At 29.9% G+C, this 23,000-nt stretch overlaps 1 protein-coding gene across 1 annotated transcript in view; it reads right to left on the bottom strand.

The window, feature by feature from the left end:
* Positions 1-22,632, bottom strand: part of LOC106056933 (dynein axonemal heavy chain 6-like) — a 65,109-nt gene extending 42,477 nt beyond the window's left edge. The window contains exons 1-38 of the mRNA XM_056022876.1: positions 22,184-22,632; positions 21,044-21,189; positions 20,820-20,911; positions 19,632-19,849; positions 18,539-18,734; positions 17,230-17,366; positions 16,507-16,677; positions 16,186-16,301; positions 15,769-15,831; positions 14,921-15,185; positions 14,653-14,791; positions 13,690-13,889; positions 13,373-13,416; positions 13,098-13,233; positions 12,805-13,006; positions 12,483-12,606; positions 11,570-11,658; positions 10,576-10,808; positions 10,258-10,380; positions 9,739-9,912; positions 8,826-9,044; positions 8,261-8,547; positions 7,855-8,081; positions 6,697-6,887; positions 5,870-5,950; positions 5,532-5,690; positions 5,302-5,423; positions 4,911-5,082; positions 4,439-4,543; positions 4,154-4,272; positions 3,963-4,037; positions 3,627-3,714; positions 3,141-3,391; positions 2,315-2,546; positions 2,169-2,222; positions 1,540-1,754; positions 423-689; positions 92-269 (exon numbers count right to left, since the gene is read on the bottom strand). Coding sequence (XP_055878851.1) covers positions 92-269; positions 423-689; positions 1,540-1,754; positions 2,169-2,222; positions 2,315-2,546; positions 3,141-3,391; positions 3,627-3,714; positions 3,963-4,037; positions 4,154-4,272; positions 4,439-4,543; positions 4,911-5,082; positions 5,302-5,423; positions 5,532-5,690; positions 5,870-5,950; positions 6,697-6,887; positions 7,855-8,081; positions 8,261-8,547; positions 8,826-9,044; positions 9,739-9,912; positions 10,258-10,380; positions 10,576-10,808; positions 11,570-11,658; positions 12,483-12,606; positions 12,805-13,006; positions 13,098-13,233; positions 13,373-13,416; positions 13,690-13,889; positions 14,653-14,791; positions 14,921-15,185; positions 15,769-15,831; positions 16,186-16,301; positions 16,507-16,677; positions 17,230-17,366; positions 18,539-18,734; positions 19,632-19,849; positions 20,820-20,911; positions 21,044-21,189; positions 22,184-22,507 — 6,234 coding nt within the window. The 5' untranslated portion in view covers positions 22,508-22,632. The remainder of the gene's footprint in view (positions 1-91; positions 270-422; positions 690-1,539; positions 1,755-2,168; positions 2,223-2,314; positions 2,547-3,140; positions 3,392-3,626; positions 3,715-3,962; positions 4,038-4,153; positions 4,273-4,438; positions 4,544-4,910; positions 5,083-5,301; positions 5,424-5,531; positions 5,691-5,869; positions 5,951-6,696; positions 6,888-7,854; positions 8,082-8,260; positions 8,548-8,825; positions 9,045-9,738; positions 9,913-10,257; positions 10,381-10,575; positions 10,809-11,569; positions 11,659-12,482; positions 12,607-12,804; positions 13,007-13,097; positions 13,234-13,372; positions 13,417-13,689; positions 13,890-14,652; positions 14,792-14,920; positions 15,186-15,768; positions 15,832-16,185; positions 16,302-16,506; positions 16,678-17,229; positions 17,367-18,538; positions 18,735-19,631; positions 19,850-20,819; positions 20,912-21,043; positions 21,190-22,183) is intronic.
* Positions 22,633-23,000: the final 368 nt, after the last annotated feature.

Here is a 23,000-nt window from a genome sequence, read left to right as displayed (position 1 = left end):
AGTTTTGTAGGACAGAAAGAATTTTTACTTATATAAATAGTCAATAAATAGTAGTCCAAACTAACAGGATATTTGGGTTTGCCAACATTACCTCTAAAACACCTGTATCTTGAGCAGGGGGTGTAACTCCTGGGAAGAGATCATCTAGAATACTTTCAAATAGTGGCACATCTTCTGCTAAAAATTTGGGCATGTTGGCATCTCTCAGTGAGTGGATGAGAATGTAAGACTCCTCGTTTTCTGTTATTTTCTCTCCATTTGCTTGATCTCTACAAATGATGTATAATTTTTTATTTATTAATTGATAGGTACTCTCACCAAAAACCTACCATAAAATAAGTATTATGGTTTGGTATGTAAATATTACATATTATACTTGTAAACAGGAGCTCTAGATAATATCCAATTTTAATTTGTTCTACCTCAATAAAACTTGTCTCCTTCCATGGCCAGCCATGACCAGAACTGACTTGATAGTTCTCATACCAAAGTCATAATGGTCTTGTTGAGAAAGCTGTTTACTTGCCAATTGGTAAAGGTTAACAATTTTTTGAGACAATGATTTAGCTGCAGTAAATCCTTCAGAGAATAAGATGATTTCAGCAATCAGTGTATAGTCTGGCACCATCATGGCCACTGGTCTAAATAAATATTTTAAGTTATCTGGAAGCTCAACACGACCTGCATAGCTGTTGAAGAATGTGAAAAATTTGAGTAGAATAAGAGATATGTAAAAATGCAAGCTATTTTTGAAACTTTTTAAAATGGTTAAATTCAAAAGATTTAATAATCTATTTAAATATATATCCTAAATTTGCAATGTAATAAAAATTCAAGGTTATAAGAACAGTGTATAAAACATTGAACAGGTAAGATTACCTGGCAAAAAGAATTAAGCAGACCATAGACAAATTAAGGAACACAATGTTCAAACATTATTCATATAGATTATATGCAATAGTTTATACAGCTAGATAGAAACCTTTTTAACTATGTAAAATGAATGGATTAGTTTGTCTGTTTGGTAATGTAAAAGAGCTCTTAAATGTTGTAAGTTGCAAAAATGACCAGCATATACTTTTAATATAGTGGTCAAGTACCCCCTTTAAAATTCTACGAGTGTACACACGGCCATCATGTGGGTTTAAGTATTATGTAGGTCTTATGCACAACTTCGTCAGTTGAGCTACTATCCACTTGTTACGAGCAGTTGAGACTATTAATCATACACCAAACATAGTAGATTATGAGGACTTTAATCTTGATACAACAAGTAACAATATGTCAATAATAAACTCATTTACATTACCCCATTTTCGGATCTCCAACACTTCCTCAACATGCATTCACACCATTCCATATTCACACTATGCTGCACACATAACAACATGCATGACTAGATTGACACATGAAATGTATAAAATGTAATTATCTTCTCTTTTGATGTTTGTTTATAATTTATAAGACAAGAGAAAGCATGATTAAAATCACAATTAGTATATTCAACAATACTTATCAAGCAACACTTTCAACACTTACGTAGGGTTCATTGTTATAAAATATCCACAGGTTGGGTTCAGCTTTATGTCACGACCTTCAAACATAAATCTTGGCAGCTGAGAATCTTTGGCAGATTTGATGGTGTGAATCTGCATAGCTACAACAGATAACACTTCCACATCAATACGATTGAATTCATCAAAACAGCACCATGAGCCTGACTGAGCTAAGCCAGAGAAAAACTTGCCCAGCATCTAAAAAAAAAGGGAAATGTAAATATAAAAATACATTTAAGTTATATCTTATCTTATATGATACAGACGTTACTTCAAAAAAGAAGATTACATCCTATGCGTCAATGCATCTAGTCATGCATGTTAACCAATGAATTATATTCTGCCAAGTCACTAGTTTTCCTGGCTGGCTCAGGACTCTAATTTATGAATCAGTTAGGCTATTATTAAAAATTAAAATTATTTTGTTTAAATATAAAGATAAAAATAGTTACATTATTTGAGTTAGTGAAATCTATTTCAGTATATAATAAAATATGTAGTTCGCAGCTGGGAATGCATAGCCATGTGAAATATTGCTTCCTTTAATTATCTTTGGACTAGGTTCAAATTTGATATCTCTTTACTTATAATAATTTAGTAATTTCTATTTACCTTGTAATCTAATCCTTCAGAACAGTTGAAAACCACACACTGTTTCCCCATAGCCTATAAATAGAAAATAGTAATCATGCTGAAGCTTATATACAAGAATCTAAAAATAGATGAGAGCATGACTATGTATGAAGTATTAAGTTCACCTTTGCCAAATCTTTTACAGTTTCAGTTTTTCCAGTGCCAGCTGGTCCTGCAGGAGAGCCACCTAGGTGTAAATGCAATGCACCAGTCAGTGTCAGGTAGCATCTGTCAGTCAGTGGAGTAATGACAAGCCTGTTGGAGCATCCCAAATACTCATAGCCATACTGAAAGTTGGCATTGCTCTGCAGAACCAGACAATTGTTTGATGTTTCATCCCATTCATAACGCAGTTGCCTGCAATGAACATATTTTTAATTTCATAGATATTTAATAGTGAAAGTGACAAGCTGTTTACCACAATCATGACTATTTTCAAAGAATTATATAAAATTAAGGTTTGAAATTAAAGCTGAAATTCCAGAGATTTTTTTCCTGAATTAAATAAGTAAAAAATATTTGATTGAATTTTTTTATATGCAACATAAGCTTCTTGTTTACTAATCAATTAAACTAATGACCTAGCTGTAAAATGGAAGTAGGCTTAGCACCTCAAATGGGCAAAGATGATTATTAAAGCTAGACAAGGAAGTTGATATAATGGAGTAGTAAGGTTACAATGTTATGAAAGATGAGAAAAATAGCTGGAGGAGATTGCTTTAAAATTTATCCACCTGACATGTAATGTATATTGTTTACTATGCAACCTTCTCAGATGTACTATATTTTGTTGCAGAAAGTAACCTACACAAATGTACTATATAAAGTTTGACTAGAAAACCTACTCAAATGTGCTAAACATATATTTGTGTATGATGTAACCCACTCAAATGTACTGTACATGAAACAACACTCTAGTTTTCATTCTTTTCAAAGACTTTTCTTTTTTACCTCTTCCACTCAAAGTCTTCCTTTCTTTTGACTTTATTTTTCAGCATTTCAATGACAATGTCTCTGTTGTGGACAGTTATGGTCAGCAAGGCTTCTATACTCAGTCTCTGGTAGCCCTGGAGTCTGGCATAGGTAAAGCTGGCTAGCTGATTCAACAGCTCCACTATGGAGTCCAGTGTTTGTTTCAAGGCTGACTTGGTGTGATGGGAGTCAAATGACTTGGTCACATCTTTGTTGAACATGACCTGCATCTATATTGAATCAGAGAAATGCTTGATTAAAGTATTTAAAGCAAAAACAGAATGGTCAAGACAAATTAGGGTATTTCTATTCTATTTTGTAATTAACAATGAGATACTATCAGGTTGGGAACTGGGTGTAACAGATTAAAACACTTCAAGAAAAGAATGGTTAAATTTGTGGTTAAAAGCAATGTAGTCCTATCACATGATTAACAACCAGAAAGAATATTTGTAAGCTACTTACAACTGTGAGAACCACTTGGCCAGGATGTTTCAAAACCCATTCTTTTAAATTGGTCATTTGCCAGTCTGCTAACCCAATTTTTAAATGTCTAGAATAAATGTTTTAAATGTAAAAGCTCATTCAGAGTTTTATTTAATAGAATTTTAGAAATATTTTTCTTTAAAACTTTATTTCTCTGATTACTAAACATAAGATGCTAGAAAAATCATATTAACACTATTAATCTAAATATTTGTAGCAACAACAAATGTAAAACAAAATGTAAAAAATAAAAGAAACAAACAAACAATACAGCCTACAGGAAACAGAACAATTATAGTTGAAATGATCTCCTACTTTTTAACAGTTTCAAACATGCCAGCTTCAACAGTCAACAGCCACTGCTCTACAGCTCCTCTAACTCTCACATTTCTAAGTAAAGAGATATTTAAAACTATTTTAAATACATATATAAGAACCATGATATACACAACATTTAAATATTTGATTCCTTAACATTCCATGTATAAAGTTTAATAAATAATTACCTTGGCATAGTAATAGTTTCTTTCTCAAATGAAATAATTGATTTAACAGTTGGAGGCTGCCGTGGCAAGAAAGCAATGTCCAACTGTTTGATGTTACCAAAACATTTTCCAAGATGAGGCTTAACAGAAAATAAAATACAAATCATAATATTGAAAAAATGTTGTTGATTATGTATTTAAAAAATAAATTATTCATTAAGTGAAACAAATAAGAAAAAAAAAAAAAAAAAAGGAGTTTCTTTCTAAATAAAAAGAATTTCTTTCTTCTGTAAGCTGAATACATACCTGAACAGCATTAGGATCTTTAGATTGTGCAAGAATATCCAACAGCTCATCATTACTAAGGAAGTAAAACCTTGGAAAAATGAACCGTTTGGTCTCAAGGTAATCCTAATTAAAGAAAGAAACAATCATTATATTTTATAATTTACATCAACATTTACCCCTTAAAAAACAAAAGAGTATTTTTCTGCTGACCCGACAATGGGTCACCAATAGACTTTTAAAACATTGCCCAGAGATAAGGATAATTTGGAATTTAAAAAGTGAGTTACAATATACAAGCACTAAGGTGGATCAAATTAAATTTGTAAATTTGGAGGATTCCTTTTGTTTTCCTATTTTAATAGATTTTTTAAATAAAGTAGGGTTAGTCCATGATTCATTCTTCATCATAAACAGTTCTCACACAAAAAAGTATTGGCAGTGATCTCTTTAGAAATGAACAAAGCCTTCAATGGAAACATCAAATTGTTACCTCCAAACATCTCTGGACTTTCTCTAAGTTGGCATTGCACATCTGTAATGTGTCTAGAGTTCCTGGAGTAATGGCAGACTTGAGAGCATTAGGTCTGTCTTCTGTCCTACGCATGATGTCTTTCCAAGCTTTATCTACAGTCATAAACAGCTTATATTCTGCAGGGAGTTGTCTGTTAACAAAAACAGAATAGTTAGAGTAACAAAGTAAAGAAAATAAAGTCCTGACAAGAAATGTATTCATTAAGATTTTGAATTAACAACTACGTGAAACAACATATGACTGAAAAGTAAACTCAAATGATAATTTGTAATATAATAAATGTTATGACAAGTGCAAGGAAAAGTATTTAAAACTAATTAATAACTAGTGACAAGGTAGGCAATTTGACCTTTGAATATCTTGAGTGCTAAATATTTGTTCTAAATAAAGCCAATTTCTTTGACAAGTCAACCATTCATCTAATGTTCTAGAAAACACTTGAAGTTTACGTTCCCATTCTTCCACTTCAGCCTAAAATTATTCAGGGGAAAAAAACTTGTGTTAAATGCAATAGATAAATCTAATTGAAAACATCAACTATTACATGTACACTTTGTGAAGACAATAAATATATTTTACCTTAATAGGTCCAATATATCTGGAACCTCTAATGGTTCCAACAGTCACCTGACTCTCTTCCAGCTGAGCCATTATATCCTCTACACCATAAATGACCAGAGTGTCTCGTCCAGCATGTGGTACCAGACGGAAATCAGTTGAAAGCCAAAGGTCAATCACCTGAGAATTTTAAATTACACAAATGTTGAGAGATTTATTTATACATTTTAGAAATGGAACAATTCAAACTGGGTTTGTTTTTTCACACATTGAAAAAAAAAATTATGTTAGAAATGAAACTGGCTTGGATTTAATGCACACAATAAAAGAAATAAGGGAAGTAAGAAAAGGGAGTTAACCTTGTGTAACATTAGCTCCAGAGTAGCTTCATTGCTTGCTGTGGTAGAAATCTCCTGGATCTTATCTTTATGCTTAAAGATCTTTTTGTAGAAAAAGAAAAAAGAAACAACTACATACAAAATACATTGTAAAATGTAAAATGAATGTTTATATATTTAAGTAATCATGATTTTTTAAAATTTACCCTAAAAAATATTAAATTAATTAATCAGATTATCACAAAAATCAATAATTAGACTTTAATATTTTTTCAATTCATTTTATTCACCCTTTAAAAATTTTTTGGTTGTTTTGTTTGTTGTCCTTTTGAGTTGCTTAAGAGAGTTTCTATAGAATCTAAATTATCTTATCTTATATAATACAGACGTTACTTCAAAAAAGAAGATTACGTCCTAAGCGTCAAGCATTTAGTCATGTCTATTAACCAATGACCTAAATTCTGCCAAGTCACTGGTTTTCCTGGCTAGCTCAGGCAACCCATTCCATGCTCTAATAGCATAGTATTCAGGGCTAGACTTCCAACATTTGTTAAGAAAGTTTGTGTATTTTATTAGCAAAAGTGTTTTATGATGAATGTACTTTTGAAAAACTTTAAAATAAAAAAAAGGAACAGAAAACACTTGATATACCAAAAGGTGTTGCAACCAATGGGTTGGAGAATCTGTCATTACGAGGTTTTCTAAACATTTAGCAACACTATCAAAAAACAAAAAGAGTTTTAGTTTGACAAGTATTAAAAAAAACTTCTGTAATCAGGGTTTCAAAATCTTCTCAATACACTAGATTTGAACTACAAAAATATGTTTGAAGAATTTTAAAAACTTACATTCATTTCTATCAAATTTCCAAGTGTAAAATTTTTATCATGACTAATGGATTTGTTAATCACTTTTTGTATTTCCTCCCAGTGGCGAGGCTTAAGAGATGGATTTCTCAGAGCAATGATCACAGGCATGCCCTGTTTGAAGTCTAACACTTTTTCCTTAAGTTTTGGAACAACTTGATTATGTGGCAGTCCTATTAGCAATGAATAAAAAGTAAAATTAAGTTGCAATAACACTGCAAAAAATTTAATGTGTCCCAAAGATTAGAGGAGACTATCTTTTTATTTTTGTTTGTTTCTAATCCTAACTAAATGAAATTTAATTTGCAAAACAAAAATTAAAAAAAATATAGACATACAAAGTTTAGAAATTTCATGTTTTGAAAAGTGTATTAGTGTTTGAAACTCTACAATTTATAACTACAAGACAAAATATAAAAATAGAATATTAACTCTACTGGACATTTGTAGTGCAACTGTGTATAAACTTATATGAAATTATTATGAAAAGCTCAATGAAAAAGTTAATGTATTAAAAATGGTTTAGCTAAATATTCAAACAATATGGCATCACATAATAAAGTGACATTTGATATTTTCATCAACTTGTAATAAAATACAAAGAATAAACCATTAAAGACATTTCAGAGAAAAAAAATCAAAATTAAAACAAAAATAGGAAACAAAAATATGATAAATACCAATGCAAAAGAAAGAAAAAATAATTACCACCAATGAAAAGAAAGGAAACAAATGTATGAAACATCTTTTACCCTACAACTCAAAATTAATTAACTGAGACTGCTGCCACTTGCTACCACTAGTATCAACATTTAACACTTCACAGCGAATGCTTGAAAAAAGAGTACACACTAAGTGATAATTATTAAAAGAAGATTAAAATTATTTGGCATTAAAACAAAATGTAGCTTTTCAGTAAACATGCTATTAACTGGGAAAATGTGGGAATTCTTTTTTTTAAATTTAAATTGTAATATATGCCAATATTTGTTATTTCACAGCAAGGTATAATTAATATATTTTATTCTTAACCCTTTAAACCCGGTGCTACTGATTGAAATGTTCCTAGCCTTTTTTTAAAAATCACTTTATAATATATCTTTCTCTAAAAAGTAAATGTTCCTCAACATTTTTTATTACCTTTTTCTAGCATGTAAAGTGTTTGAGTAAACTTGTTCACATTTTTTTGCAGCCCTTCAACGTTGATAGAATCAAATGGGGTTTCCATCCATTCCTCCACTAGTTTTGCCCATTCTTCTAATGACTGCCACAGTAATGTCCTCAGAGTTAAGTCTCTTTCAATTTCACTCAAGTCTGCCTGAATTTCTTGAATACTGTTATCTGATCGTCTTTCTAAGCCTTGAAGTCTTTATTTAAAGAGTAAAATAGCTATTATAAAATGCTTAAATTTTAATAATGTATTAAGACAATTCAATAAATATTTTAACTATAAATAACAACAGTGGGAAAAAAAACAAAAAGTTTACTTATACTTAATTTTGATGTCTTTTAGCATATTTTGAAAAAAAAACAAAAAACAACTAACTCTCCATAATAACTTTTTCTTTGTTTTGACAAAGAAGATCCAAATCTCTCTTGGTAGCTGGCATAGCTCCTTGCTTTTATAGACAAAATATGCACTTCCTCTTGAAGAAGTCGAGTAGTTTCCAAAGCCGAAAGGGGATGCGTGTCAACATGCAGGAGTTCTGGGTCTTGGACACGTATTTTTAAATCCATTAAGGAGGTCTTGATATTGCCAATAAGACTGTCAAGTTGAGATGAAAATTTTCTTATGTTGTCATCTTTTTTGGCCTCACAGTACAAGATAGTATTCTGTAAAAAAAAAATCATACCCATAATACAAAAACATTTTTTAAATCATTCAACGACGATTATTAAATAAAGGGAGGCAATACATTTTTTACAAGCAGTGAAATAGAAAAAAAAAAAAAATCACGATATATGACTGTGTTTACAACAACTATTTTCTGATAAAGCTCCTTCAATTTAAATTTTACTTTAGGTTTTTATTTTGTTGAATAACTGTCCAGATTAATTAATAATAAATAAATAAATAAATTTAAATAATTTAAAATTAATTTCAAATTTACTTTTAAGTGTTGAAAACTTGGAGACAGTGTCTGGTACAGAGCCATTTCTTCAGCTTTGATAGTAACTTTGTAAGATTTAGCAACAGTAAATAATTTATTGACAACATCATATTCTTTATCTAGTGCAGGTAACTCTGTTGACATGCGACCCAGAAAAGAGAGATGCTCCACGAACTCTTCAACAGTCAAAATTGTTTTGTCTAGCCTCTTAGAGGCTCCCTGTTCATAAAATAAATATAACATTAAATGCAACTATTAATTTATATACAAAAAAAAAAAGTTTACTAAGGATTTATTTTGACTTAAGCAAGTGTTTCAAACTGTTTAACATGTATATCACTACATATAACTGAACATGTCTTTGGCTAAGGCAATTACAATATTAAATGAAATGTACCCATTGATAACAGAGATATGTTGAAAGGTAGGTAGACCTTATATAATAACAAGACTAAAATATGAAGCTGACACCTAAAGTAGCCATAACACACCTGTCTACTCTGTCTGTTCAATAATCTTTATAGACAGTGTATAAACAACATTTTCATGAGGCAGTCAAGTGACAGTTTATGTATTTAAACAGACCATTAGACTTCGAAGTCTATGATGTAGGATACATTGTTCACCAATATTTTACAATCCCAACTTTTATGAGGAGACTTAACATTGATTCTAGGTGAGCTCAACAATGTTCTCAAAGCTTGAATTAAGATCTAAGCCTTATCAAACTTAGAACTAAACTCTCAATTAAGAAACACTTTATAACTCATCCACCATGACTTACAATCAAATTGTTTATAAAAGAAATTATAAATACTCAAATATTTCTTTATCAATTAAAACAAACATTTTCTTAAAATCATGATTAATTCAAAGACTTTAAAATGAACAGGAAAAGATATATTAATTATACCTTAATGATTGTCATCAGATCATCATTATGTTTGTTGGCTATGATTGGTAGGCATTTGTTGGTAGCATCCACCACTGCCTGGGGATAAGGCAGACAGGCATCTCTGAAGTCAACCCCTTCCACCTGGATCATGGCTACTCTTCTGGATGTCACCATTTTATTCATACGCCGAATCTAAAAATTTTAAATACAAGTATAGTGTCCATATAAAAACAGAATCTATGTTTATTTATCAGTAAAAAAAAAAAACATCAACAAAAAAAAAGGAATTTCGTTTAAATAACATTGTTAAATGAGGAAGATCAACAGATCAGATAGAATTAAATAGAAATAAATTTAATTAAGTAACTAATATCACTTTAAAAATGTGCAAGCTATTCCTTATACTTTTCAATTAAATTGATTTTGGTATTGATCTCACTTTTCATAATGATTGCTCAGCCTAATATTTTGTGTAGCTTATTAGTTCTAATTTTAGAATAAGTTTAAAATGAACACAGTAAGTATTACTGCACAGACCATTTCTAAATGAACTCCAAGTATATGGTTAAAATCCTCTGATGTCCATGGATTCTTAGCTATTGATTCTTCCACATTTACTTTTCTTGATTTATCCACCATTTGACAAAATCCACTATAGTTCTGTCAATAAATGTAAACACATTCAATTTGACTGAGAAAGAAATGTTCATGTTGTTGTATGTTGAAAAAGAAAAGAAAACAGTTGGTATCTGAATCTCAAAATGAACAAGAAATGTAAAGAAAACCCTTATATATATATATATCATTTGTAGGGCAAGTAATAACAGAGAGATATGAAGTGATAATCAAACATACTGAAATAAATTGCTCAAGCAACTGCATTTCCATTTCTACATATTTAAACATCCCAGTTAATATTTTTTGATAGGCTGGATCTTCTCTGAGCACAAGGTCAAGGTTGGGCCATTCCTGCATAACTTCTTGTTTTTCTTCCATTTCCTCTTCATCACAGTTAAGCTTAAGGTCATGTTTGGGAGGAGAGTAGAATACAGCCAGTTTGGGCTCTCTGAGCATTGGAGTTACTTTAACTGTAAAAAAAAATAATTTTTGCATAACAAATCTATATGTATTATCTTCTTTTTTTTTTTTATTTGTGCTTTCAACATTCATTGAACATGGAATCAAAATGAAATAAAAAGTAAAACTAAAAGCAAATGTGTATTGTGAATAAAATGGCTAGCTCTTGATTTTACTAAATTTTACAAGAATGTAGATATTGCTTTCAAAATAAGAAAATCTCATCTTCTTAATCTAACTGATTCAAACATTTTTTTAAACAAGTCTGATAAAAATCAGAATGGTGAAACTCATAGATGGGCAAAAGAAATTGTTTTGCTAAGAATGATTTTCATAATACAGCATTTTAATGACTACCTAAAAAGTAAAGTTCCCCTTTCAGACTTTGCGATCTATAGGGCAGATGATGTAAAGGTCATGTTTCTGCAACCCAAGGTTAAAAAGGGTGTCATGTGGCCAGCACAACACAGCCTTTACTTTTCCCCTCAAATAATGTTGGGTACCCATTAGAACTGGGTGGACTCATAGGCACCCAAAGATTTCATAATTATATATTTCAGTCTTCACCAGGATTCAAACTTAGGACCCCACCTTTGGAACCCGTGCTTTACCACTTAGCCACTGCGCCTCTAAATGACTACCTAAAGGGTCAATTATTTAGAAAAGAAATATTGAAAGTGAAATAAATAATTTCCTCCTGCATAAAATATTATCCATTGAAATAGTTATAAACAATATATATATATTGCATTCAGTGAGTCCATTCTCTTACCAACTGTATCCTCAAAGTAACAAATCATAGACCTGATGCAGGCATTAAATTCAGCAGAACTGGGGGATAAGCTCACAAAAGTCTTGGTGCTGTTTAGGGAGTTCCAGAAACACAAAGTCAAACTTTTTTATTTTTAAGTATGATTTTTTTTTTTTTTTAAAGTTTAATGAAGTGATAAATGAAAGATAAAAAAATTTTGAAGTTTAAAAAAAATGATATTATTAGATACAAAATTATATAGGATTATAAAAAGGGAAATAATAAGCATGCCATATGAAAAATCTCTGGCTCCTCTATCACCAAAGAAAAAGCCACCTTAACCTGCAATATATGTGGACGGGAGTGTCTCTCCAAAATAGGGCTCCAAAGTTACATGAAAAAGTGTTCGAGATGAACCATAGTCGTTCTACGACTGAAGGAGGCCAACAAAAGAATAATTAGAAATTGCAAGTGAAATTGAGAGAACAACTTAGTAGGTTGAAACAAGTAAGCTAAGTCATGTGAACTTCACTTTTCTTTCAAGTTCACAATTGAAAATATTGCCTTATACTATAATCTTATACTCTTTTAAAAATTAGAAGCATGCATATGTTTGATGATGAAGGTTACTTTTACAAAGAGTTTTAATATTTTCTTGAAAATGTAAAAGTAAGATATTCTCTCATGGAAAGAAGATTACTTGTGGCTCACTACTGTAGTAAGACTATACCCAAACAAGTTTTCCAAAAGTCTAAAGTCGTCATTCTGATACAGCTGCTATGCAACTTTTCACTTTTAATTAAGCTACATATTTGTGAATCCTCTTTAACCCAGTCAATGATCTTCCAATTAATTAAAAAGTTCAATATAAAGCCCTGCAGGGAGTGAAAAAATTTAATATTTCTGACTTTCAAAAAAAGGAGGAGAAACTTACTCCTTTTCTTTGTTAGGGTATGCATATGGATCAAGTTTTGCATCTGTTTTATTATGGACATTATCATCTTCATCTATTTCTGATTCCTCTGATTCATAGTCACTCTCAGTTTCTGAATCTGATTCTGTAAGAAGGAAGAGAACAATGCTTTCTCAAATGTAAAGTAAATAAGTTTTTGCAAATGCATTTATACAAATATAACTAAGAAAAACACTGTTTTATAGTGTAAGCTTACATATAAAAAATAGCAACTAAAATAAAATATTCAAACATTTTAAATCAAAATTAATAATAATCTATCATGCTTTGAAAAGACAACTACCAGTGCTGTTTTCTCTGGTTATCCCTTTATGTTCATGTGTTTTTTCTCCTTTTAGGGACCATTTCACTTTAGAGTTTCTTTTGGCTGTACCATCTTGAGATTGGTTGCTAGTAAGAGTAGGCACATTTAAAACTAGTTTGACAGTAAAGACAGGACTGATGACCTCCTCCACAATATCCCTACGTCTTATTTCTTCCAGAACCTGATGGAATCATTTGAAAAGAGTTTAAAATTCTGAATCACTTGACTTCGAAAGAAATTTTTTTTTTTGTATTCTAAATATAGTTTGCTACCTCATCAATATCTGGTGGACCTTGAACTACTTCTATCTTATTAAAATCATATTTGGGAATAATATAAGCTTCAGGACTCTCAGCTGTGGGTTCTTCTATTACTTTGTGCTGGAATCTTGTCATTGGTGTATAGGCTCTGTGATCAAACAAATGGACTATTATTATACTTTTTTTTATTCAAATATATTTTTGTTAATTCTATTGTTTTTATAAATATTTTCAAAAGAACATCTTTAAAAACAATTTATTGTTACAAATAAATAAATTCTGCTGACCTTGATGAGAGAATTCTAGAACTTGTTGATCTGATAGAACTTTCCTGAGGAAAAAACAACAGCATTTAAATAGAAAATTCTAACATGCAAGAAACATACAGAGCGACTTAATAAAAGCATTTGAAAAACTATAAAACATTCTTACAAATAATATACATAAGATTATGTAATGTCACAATGAAAAAAAAATATGGTGAATGATCATTGTTAAATGTTTTCAATATTAAAAAAATACATAAAGAAACTTATCAAATAGAGAAACAAATTTTGATTCAATGTCTATATTTTTTAATAAAAAATGTTGTTTAGATACTTACTTCTTCCTCTACAGCTTCAAAGTCTCTTAAATCATACGACTTATAAGAATCAGCCATATGATCTAGAAGATTCTGAGCAGCAGAGAAAACTAAGTGTCGCAACAAATCTTGAAGCAAGTAATCTATACATCTAAGGAAACATGACAGTCTTGCCAGGATCTTACGCCACTCAGCAATCTCAGCATACAAAGGCTTAGCTTCTAGATAGGAGACAAACATATATACATGTACCTTCAAATGAAAGTTTGTGATCAACTAAAGATTAGATAACTACTCACAAAAATTCTTCCATTGTACTCACATTTTACAACATATATAAAGCATATAAATGGGCCTCATATATTTTTGTGAAACTTCACAATATATAAGGTTGGATGGTTGGTAGACACTAAGATCAATATCCTTAAAAACAATAAATGGATCTTGATGATCACCTACTGAAGTAAGAGAGAGTTCTGCTCTTTAGGTTCCATGATCCAAGATGATCGCCTCAAAGAAGCTAATTCAAAACCTTATAATCTGAGCAGTAAAAAAAATCTGGAGTGTTCTACTTTCACATTTACAACAGTCAATCTGTACAGGGACATGCTAGCTCCCATGAGCTGAATGTTGATGACACTAAAACACTGTATTACAGTCAGCTGTACCAGGTGGCAGATGACCATTGCATGGCAGTAAAATTTACTCAAGGTACTTTAAAACCTTAATGCTAGTAAATGTGTGTGTAAGCATACTTCACAAACCTATCAATAATAGTTGTTTTACTCTAATTTAAACATAACACCCATGGTACTCTGCATCAACTGAAAATGTTTTCAAATGATTGTAGGAAACTCACAATTTAGATTAAAAGTTGGCAATTTTGTTTGGTCTTTTTTTAAAAAGAAATTGCATGGAAAAATAAAGAAGGAAATACAATGCTTTAAATCAAGTATATAAGGTTATGACTTTGTATAAACATACTTTTCTGATCTAATTTTTTCACTAGCATATTCTTTGTTGTTCCTCTGTCTAAATAAGCAGTAAGGTTAACTTTGTTGTTTAGTTTTTTGCCAGAATCATCTCTGATCCCTTGAGCCACACCTTCCATTTCAGCAACAGTCTTAAAATAATTTATTAACCATGATTATAAGGTATTACAATTATAAACATTTCTAATTACTTTCATCAATATAATCTTTTAATCTGTTCAACAATGAAATGTTGTTAATTATTTGTAAGCTAGACTCACTGCACACGCTTCCCATACAATCTCTATGATTTGTTCTCTGAGCCTGTTCAACTGTAGCAAGGCCCTGTCACATCTATTCTTCTGGCGAAGCTCAAACTCCTCAAGATTTAGCGTTGCTCCTGGATCAAGCTCAATAAGGGAGATAAGAGAGCTAGAAGAACCATCTTTCAGGACATCTTTAGTACTCTCACAAATGCTCCTTACATGTATGAGACATCCCTGAAGCACCTCATTAGCTATGAATAAAGATTTGCAGAGTTTGTCTCTGAAAGAAAAAGTAGCTTTACATTAGACCAAGGTTTACTCGAATATTTTTTACATACACTGTATTGGCTCTTTAAAAAATAAGTTATAAAAAAAATAAATTGTAAAAAACATTCATGATAGAACATGCAGATGGAAAGATTGCCCAGTTAAGCCAGGGGTTCCATGTAGGATCAGTTTTAGACTATATTATAAAGACATATGCTTTGAGTAATGAAATAACTTTAAATGAGAGGAGATAGCTATCAGAGTATTTCAGCATAAGTACAGTGACACTAAAAAAACTGGATTAAAAAAACACTGGTGATTGTAAGTAGGTTAAAATTTATATATTGTAAAGCAGGACAAAACTGTTTTTAATAATTTTCAAATTAAAGAACTTAATTTTTTATTTCTATTTCTCAATCAGAGAAAAAAAAAACAAGATATTTAAATCCATCTTACATGTGAAAGTGGGTAAAAAAAATATGTGCTTGAAAAAAAGTAAAAAACTGTTTGCTGTGAAGTTGTTGTTTTCTCAGAACCAACTCATTGAAGTAATTTGGATGACAATATTAGTAGAATTTAAAAACAAATAAACTTACTTTTGACCTTTGTTCTTTTGTCTAAGTATTGTTTTTTTCCAGTTTTTAAAAGCTTTCCACAATCTAAAATGTAAAATAGTTTGTAAAATCAAATAATTAACTATATACTTTTGAACATTTTAAAACAAGAGCTCATTAAAAAAACACAACTTTATCCTCCAGAAAAAATATGGCTCAAAATAAAAGATCCTAAACCAGCTAGGCTTCTTGAAAAAACAGTAGATTGATTATTTGTCAAGTCTAACTAATTTTTGTTGTCATAAACCCCATTTGGGAAAAAAAATTTAAAACTTTCAAAACAGATGAATTGTAGCAATAATAATAAAGATAAATATTATTAGAATTAGGCTTGCATAGTATCACTTTTCTTTATAAATCACAGCTAACAATAAAACACTTCTTCATCAGTTCATTTACCTGAATTTTACAAAAACAGGAATGTGGAAAATCATCTTAAATAATCGTCGTTCCCAAATCCACCATAGGGCAGGTGTAGCATTGGACTCGTTCATTTTCTCATCAGTTTCATAGCACTGACAAACATTTAAGATAAAATCAATAGACTTCACAAAAAACTATTACATTTCAATGCTGTAGTTTTCATACAAAATTAAACAATAAATAATAATTACAATAATAATAATGTCAACTTAAACTTCTTTAGAAAAATAAAGTAAAAAAAAAATTCACAATATGAATATAAGTGAGTGAAATTTACTAATTATTTTATATTATTACCATAGACACATAGGAGGCACTGATGGTAAAATACATTCTTTGTGACCTTGCTGTATTAGCTGACACCACCTCAAGATCATATGGATCATATCTAGCTCTAAGATTGCTGCTGTTATGAGGCAAGCAGTAATAAAACTTTCCAGTGTCTTCTTTCACAATGTTTGCACAATTCTTAGAACAAAAACAAAATTTAATTAAAATTTAGTTGTTTTTTTTTTAATTGTAATAATAGTTAAAGCAAAAAAAAAAAAATTAAATACAAAACTAACATTAACTTAATCATGTCACATGTTAATTCTTTTTTTGTTTTTAATTATTATTTTGTAATTTAAGGCATTAATGTATAGTTAATATATTTATGACTTTTATACATCCCATATAGTGTTGAGTCTCTTGTGTAATTAAGAATTAAATATCAAAGAACACTTTTTATTAATTAATAAAGCTAAATCACTACTAGGAAATTCAATACAAAGATGTGAAAGCATGCAACAATGAATACCATTCAAAACCTTTTCCTAATTTGTTTACAAATTCATCTTCACAACATTATTGCACTTGAAATTTAACCATTAAAATTTTGTCTACGTATAAACTGTAAACATGACTTTGTACATTACTATTTCCTAAAAATGTTATTTCAGTTCAAGACTGATAATTTATGTGACTAGTTATTTTTGGTCACACTTCTGACTTCTACTATAACTATGATTATAATTTTACCTTTTCCTCATCATCAAAATCTTTTAAGCTTTCCATTTTCTTCTTTACGCCAGGTCCGTGTCTAGGTATTTCAGTCACCCATCCCAACAGTCTTCTCATCTCAATCAACTTGTTAAAGCCATCTGTTACATCAGGCACTGTAACAGGCATTAAAATTGTTTGTCAAAGCAATTAACCTACTATTTATTTTTGTGCTGCTTGCATGTCAATTTGTCTGTCAATCACATCAGGATCTCAAAAGCTAAAAGTTTTTGAAAATTGTAAATCTGATGATATATTGCTTTCATCATGCTCGAAACAGATGCAATTGTTACTTTTTGTGTTCTGAAAGAGTACACTTTTATTTTCAAATTAAAGCATGTTACTGCATGCACATATAAGAACCTTCATACAAGGTGGAGAAGGCAGTATTACTTTACATATGTTTTTATCTCCAAAACAAAGTGCTCTAAAAATGAAAATCCAATTTCTAATGTCACCATTCTCTAAATAAATGCAATGTTGTTTTTTACAGTTCTTCAAAATGATACTCTTTCTCTTTTTTAGAAAAGCATATTGTATGTAAATTTGTATGATTCATTTAAAAAAAAAAAACAGTCAAAAGCATGCAACTAATGGAAGTCTGTATGGCAGTAATGCCAGAACAATGACTAATAGGTCGAATCTGGCTGAAAATGCAGTGCTATCCATCCCATGAACCACTGCCTACAGTGTATAATGATGCCGCAGAGGCTCAGTTCCATTGGACTCAATGATTTTTTTTTTTAGGGTGATGTGGTCATAACTTGTGCACTCAGACCAAAGACAGTTAGAAGCTACAACGTTATGTGATCTAAATTATCTGCAACCCCATAAAACATTACAAAAGAAGTGACAAAGATCCTTGTATTTGTTCTCTTCAAAGTCTGTTGAAAATTATTGGTTTCATTCTAATTAATTCAAAGTCCCAGTTGTGAATATGATTTAGTTATGTGTTTGTTTGTGACAAATCATATAACAGCAACCCACAGGGGTCACTATCAAGTTTGAGTGACAATAACTCCCTTTCTCATCTTGTTTATGTTTAGAATTATTTAATTATATATGTATATATATATATTTATTTATTTATTCATTATTCATATTCATTATTAGTTTTGTCAATACTTAATCAGGTCACTGTGGACACTTAGTTTAGTTAACATATAAACATGTCACAAACTTAGTTTAGTCAACACTTAAACAGGAAACTGTGGGCACTCTCATCATTTTTACTGTTTATTTCAATTTGATTATAGTTGTAACTGTAAGACTCATTCAGGTTACATACCACTATCATCATATTTGTTAGTCTTCAGATAAGTCAATACTTTATTTGGATCAGGTTTGGATGAAACATGAGAGGTTGATAAGGACTTAATGTTTGTTTCATAATTATCTTTTGATCTCCTCATTGCTACACTTGCACTCTTTGATCTTTCTACTGGGACATCAGAGTTATATTGCCTTGGACTGTACAGTATTACCTGTGTCATATAATATGTTATAGAACACAATTAAGATACTGGAATAAAGCTAAAAATATCAAAATATTATAATAAGTTCTAATAATAGATGGTCATGGTCTTCGGAACAGTAGTAATGTCTGCAAAGCTAATTTCTAATCTTAATATTTGTTATGCAAATATTTGAAAAGGAGCCATTTGAGTATACCATTTTATTTCACAAATAATTACCAGAACCAAATTATTTATTATATTTATATTTATATATATATATATATATATATATATATATATATTGCACAATTATAATAATAATAATAATATTTAGCCAATGTCTTAGAGTCCAAAAATTAAGTACAATAGCAGAACTTTATATGGTTACAAAGAACCAGTTAAGACCTACATCTGACACAGACAAAGTCATTGTCTGGTTGGGTCAGACACTGTAATGGTACCTGCCATTGTTTTTGTATGAGTTCTTCAGCTGTCATTTTCAGAAGACTGCCAAGTTTTTACCTCTATGCCAGTAAAAGTTAACTGAGTTAACTAATGTCAGAGCTGGTCTTTAAAGTACTTCCAGAAGCATTCTAATGTGAACAGGCTAAAAAGATTGCCTTTGGAATGAAGTCATCCACCATATAAGATTTATGCCCACCCATAAAATTTATTTACATTGGAATTAACCAGAATATAACATTTTCCAGATCAACTGATTTTTTATTTTTCAAATAATGTTTAGGTCATTACATTTTTTTTTAATCTTCATATACTTATAATTACAACTTCTAGACTCTTGTTTCAAACTTAGCAAATATTTTTAGATTTTAGTTTAATCTTTTCTTAAAATAAATTGTTTTATAAATGGTAGCCAAACATGTTTAACTAGAAAAGAAACTAGAACACATAAAAAAGTTGAACCTGTTTTTGTCTATTTGTTCTAGGTGTCAAAGAAATTGCTCGTGTTATTCCTGAACTATTTTCTGTATTCTTTTTTATTTCTATTGAACCTTCAATTTGCTGCTTATGAACATTATTCACTGGATCCAATTTTCTAGTTGGACTTTTTGATTCACTCCTTGATGGCTTGTCTATTTCTATTCCTGAATCTTTACTAACTTTATTGTTTGATTGGTCACCTATAGCAGATAACAGATGTCTATTACATTTTGTAAAAATAATTATTTTATTTTTAAAAAATGACAGTAATTTTTTAAAATAATAATAAAATGAGAACAAGAAATATGATATTCTTTGTTTGAAAAAAGTCTTCAATAAGCCAATCATTGGCAGAGAAAAAATCATAATAGAAGAAAAGTAAAGTTACCCTTTCAGACCTTTCAATATATGGAGCTGATGAAGTAAAAGTCATCTGTTTCTGAGGCCCATGGTTAATGAGGGTGTCATGTGGCCAGCACAATGAAAAATCGCCTTTACTTTCCCTTACTAATGTTAGGTACCCACTAGAGTTGAGTGGAGTCAGGGGTGCCCTAAAAATCCCAAAATTCTAATCCCAGTCTTCATCTGGATTCAAACCCAAGACCCTCAGTTTAGAAGCAAGCACTTACCACTCATCCACCACCACCACTCCAATGAAAACAAAAAGGATTGAAAAATTATATGCAGAATAGCCCAAAAGAAAAAAAAAACTTATTAGAAAGCTTACACACTAAACAATATTGGCTGAAGTTTTGAGCCTTATGCAGAAAAATTTAAAAAATGTTTGGTAAAACCAGATTGTTTTTTTTTATATTAAAACTATAGGCCTACTGAAAAACTAGCTCGAATATTAACTCAAGTATTGAAAAGTAGTACATTACCAATTTCCTATTTGAAAATGACAATTTAAAAAAAAGGGATGGAAATTATTAATAAAAAATAATGAGAAAAGCATATACCTTTTTTCTATAGTTTATCTTTTTCTAAAGTATATTTTAAAAAAAAGGTCTCCAAGAATTATTATGCAACATTTTCAAGAAATAAAAAAAGGGGGGTAGCAATGTGACATTTAATGTAAGCTTATAAAGAGTAATCAAAAGTAAAGGTAGTAGGCAAAAGTAAATGTATTGATTAATAAAGATCAGCATTTATAAATTACTAAGGGCTAACCTTTAGCAGTGATATCCTGTACAGAAATGCTGCTATTTAAATCTGGTGAAATATCAAGAGGCTCCAATTGCTTTGATCGTTTTCTAGTTAAGCTTAAAAAACAACAAATATTAATATAATTATCAGAAATGTAATGGTAATAATTATGGTTTATAACTATGCAAGAATATGTATTTTAATTATTATCAGACTACTAAATTTTGTTAGCAAAGGATTATCTTTACAGCAGATACTTGTCCTTCAAAATTGTTTCACCAGAGAGCTTTTCATCACTTGATGAGGGACTCATTTTTTTAGGAATAGTTGTACTCAAAGGCTCCAAGATGTTTTTTTTGTTCTGCAGGCTATAAGGTTGAACAACACTGCCACTCTTGGTAGAGAGAAAAAAAAGGTACTTCACAGTTTTTACTTCAAATTTGTCTATTCAAATGTATATTTCACAAAAAATAAACAAGGGAAAATGAATGCTCAACCAATTATATTATGCTTTCCTTCAACTTAGAGAACAGAGAACAAAAAAAACAACACAATATTGTCTGGTCCTCCATTCTTTATTAAAGCTTTAATGGTACCAACTTTATAACTTTTGGACATGATATTAAAAATTCCTGCATGAAGAATTACAAATGGAAATTTTTTAAATTATCAAATCAGATGAAATTAAAGAGCTTGGCGAAATATTAACTCAGCAGTTGCTCAAATCCTAAAATAAATTTTCTGAATTTTGATAGCTCTGTAAGTTTGAAGCATAATTAGCTTTCTAATGAGGCTTAAAATGTGTCTACAACAAAGAGTATGAGTCAAACTTATGCTAGCCAATTATAAATCCTTTTATAGAGAATAAACTAGAAAAACTAGAATAATAATTGTTAGATATTTAATCTCTGTAAAATTTCATTATACTTAAATTGCCTCTACAGTTTTTATTTCTAAAAGTTTTAAATGCCAGATTCATTTCTATGAAATAATTAACTTAGCAGGCCTATTAGAAATTATTATAATTGAACTAAATAATAATGTCACATACAATTTAGACACAATAAATCTTGGTTATTGTGCCTAAAAAGATCTTTACAAAAAAATTTTCAGACAAAAAAAAAAACTTAAAAACAACAACAGCTCAATAACTTGTTTTTACTCTTACCAAAAAAAAAATATATTTTAGTAAAATATAAATATTAAGTTTAGTAGGTGTATATTTATAGGCCTATTTTAAACTTATATATATATAGATGATAAATAAAGGTCTTTCAATATCATTATTAAGAGTTAATAAAACAAAGTAGCTTGTCAACATAGTTATACAAGTTATAGTGATTATTCCCTAAAATATTAAATAGGACATAGATCTATATTATACTTACTCTTGGAGTTGCATTTTTTTTTAAAGACTGTAACTTTACAAACTGTATAACACCTGAATTTTCTGGTTTATCATATAATCTGTCTCTTAATTTTGCTTGCATGCTTCTTGAATCATTCAAATTTATATTCTTTGATCTTGGTGATATTTCAACTGCATCCATAAATGAGGTTGCTCGTGTATTCATTTGAGAATTCGAGACTTGACTTTGACTGAGAAAATCTTGATCTAAAGTATTAAGATCAGCAAAGTCTTGATTAAGAACCACTGATTCAGAATATTGACTTTTATCATGATTTTGGTTTTCTTCTGCAACTTCAGCCATGCTTTTTGCTTTATAAAGTGTTTTTTTTATGATTAATGATTATATTTTGTTTTAGCTTAATTGAAAAGTTTAATAAAGTTAATTGTAATCTTCAATATAAAAATGTAGAATTTGTAGATAGATCACATGATAGTTTTAAAATTTAGCATGTTTATTTTTCTTGGCTATAATCTAAATCTATAGATCTATGCCTGCATTATTTGGGTCTCTTTTTTTTTAAAATCGAATTATTATAATTCGTTTACTGATGACCATAATCATGCCATAATGATATTATCATTATGCCATATAAATGATAACGCGCCATCTTAGTTTACCTTAGCAATACCCATCATGCCCCTCGTTCTTTTTATTAGTCTTTAACTAAATCTACTATGTAACTATATTGTTATCAAGTTTAATTTTGTCATAGATAGATCTAGATCTAGAGTAGATATACTAGATTAGATACAGATCTACATCTAATTGAATTTAAATTAGAACATTTGTTTGA

Source organism: Biomphalaria glabrata, chromosome 3, assembly GCF_947242115.1.
Source record: "Biomphalaria glabrata chromosome 3, xgBioGlab47.1, whole genome shotgun sequence".
NCBI classification, from domain to species: domain Eukaryota; kingdom Metazoa; phylum Mollusca; class Gastropoda; family Planorbidae; genus Biomphalaria; species Biomphalaria glabrata.
Note: the sequence above shows the minus strand (reverse complement) of the source record. Positions and strands in the feature narration are given on the sequence as shown.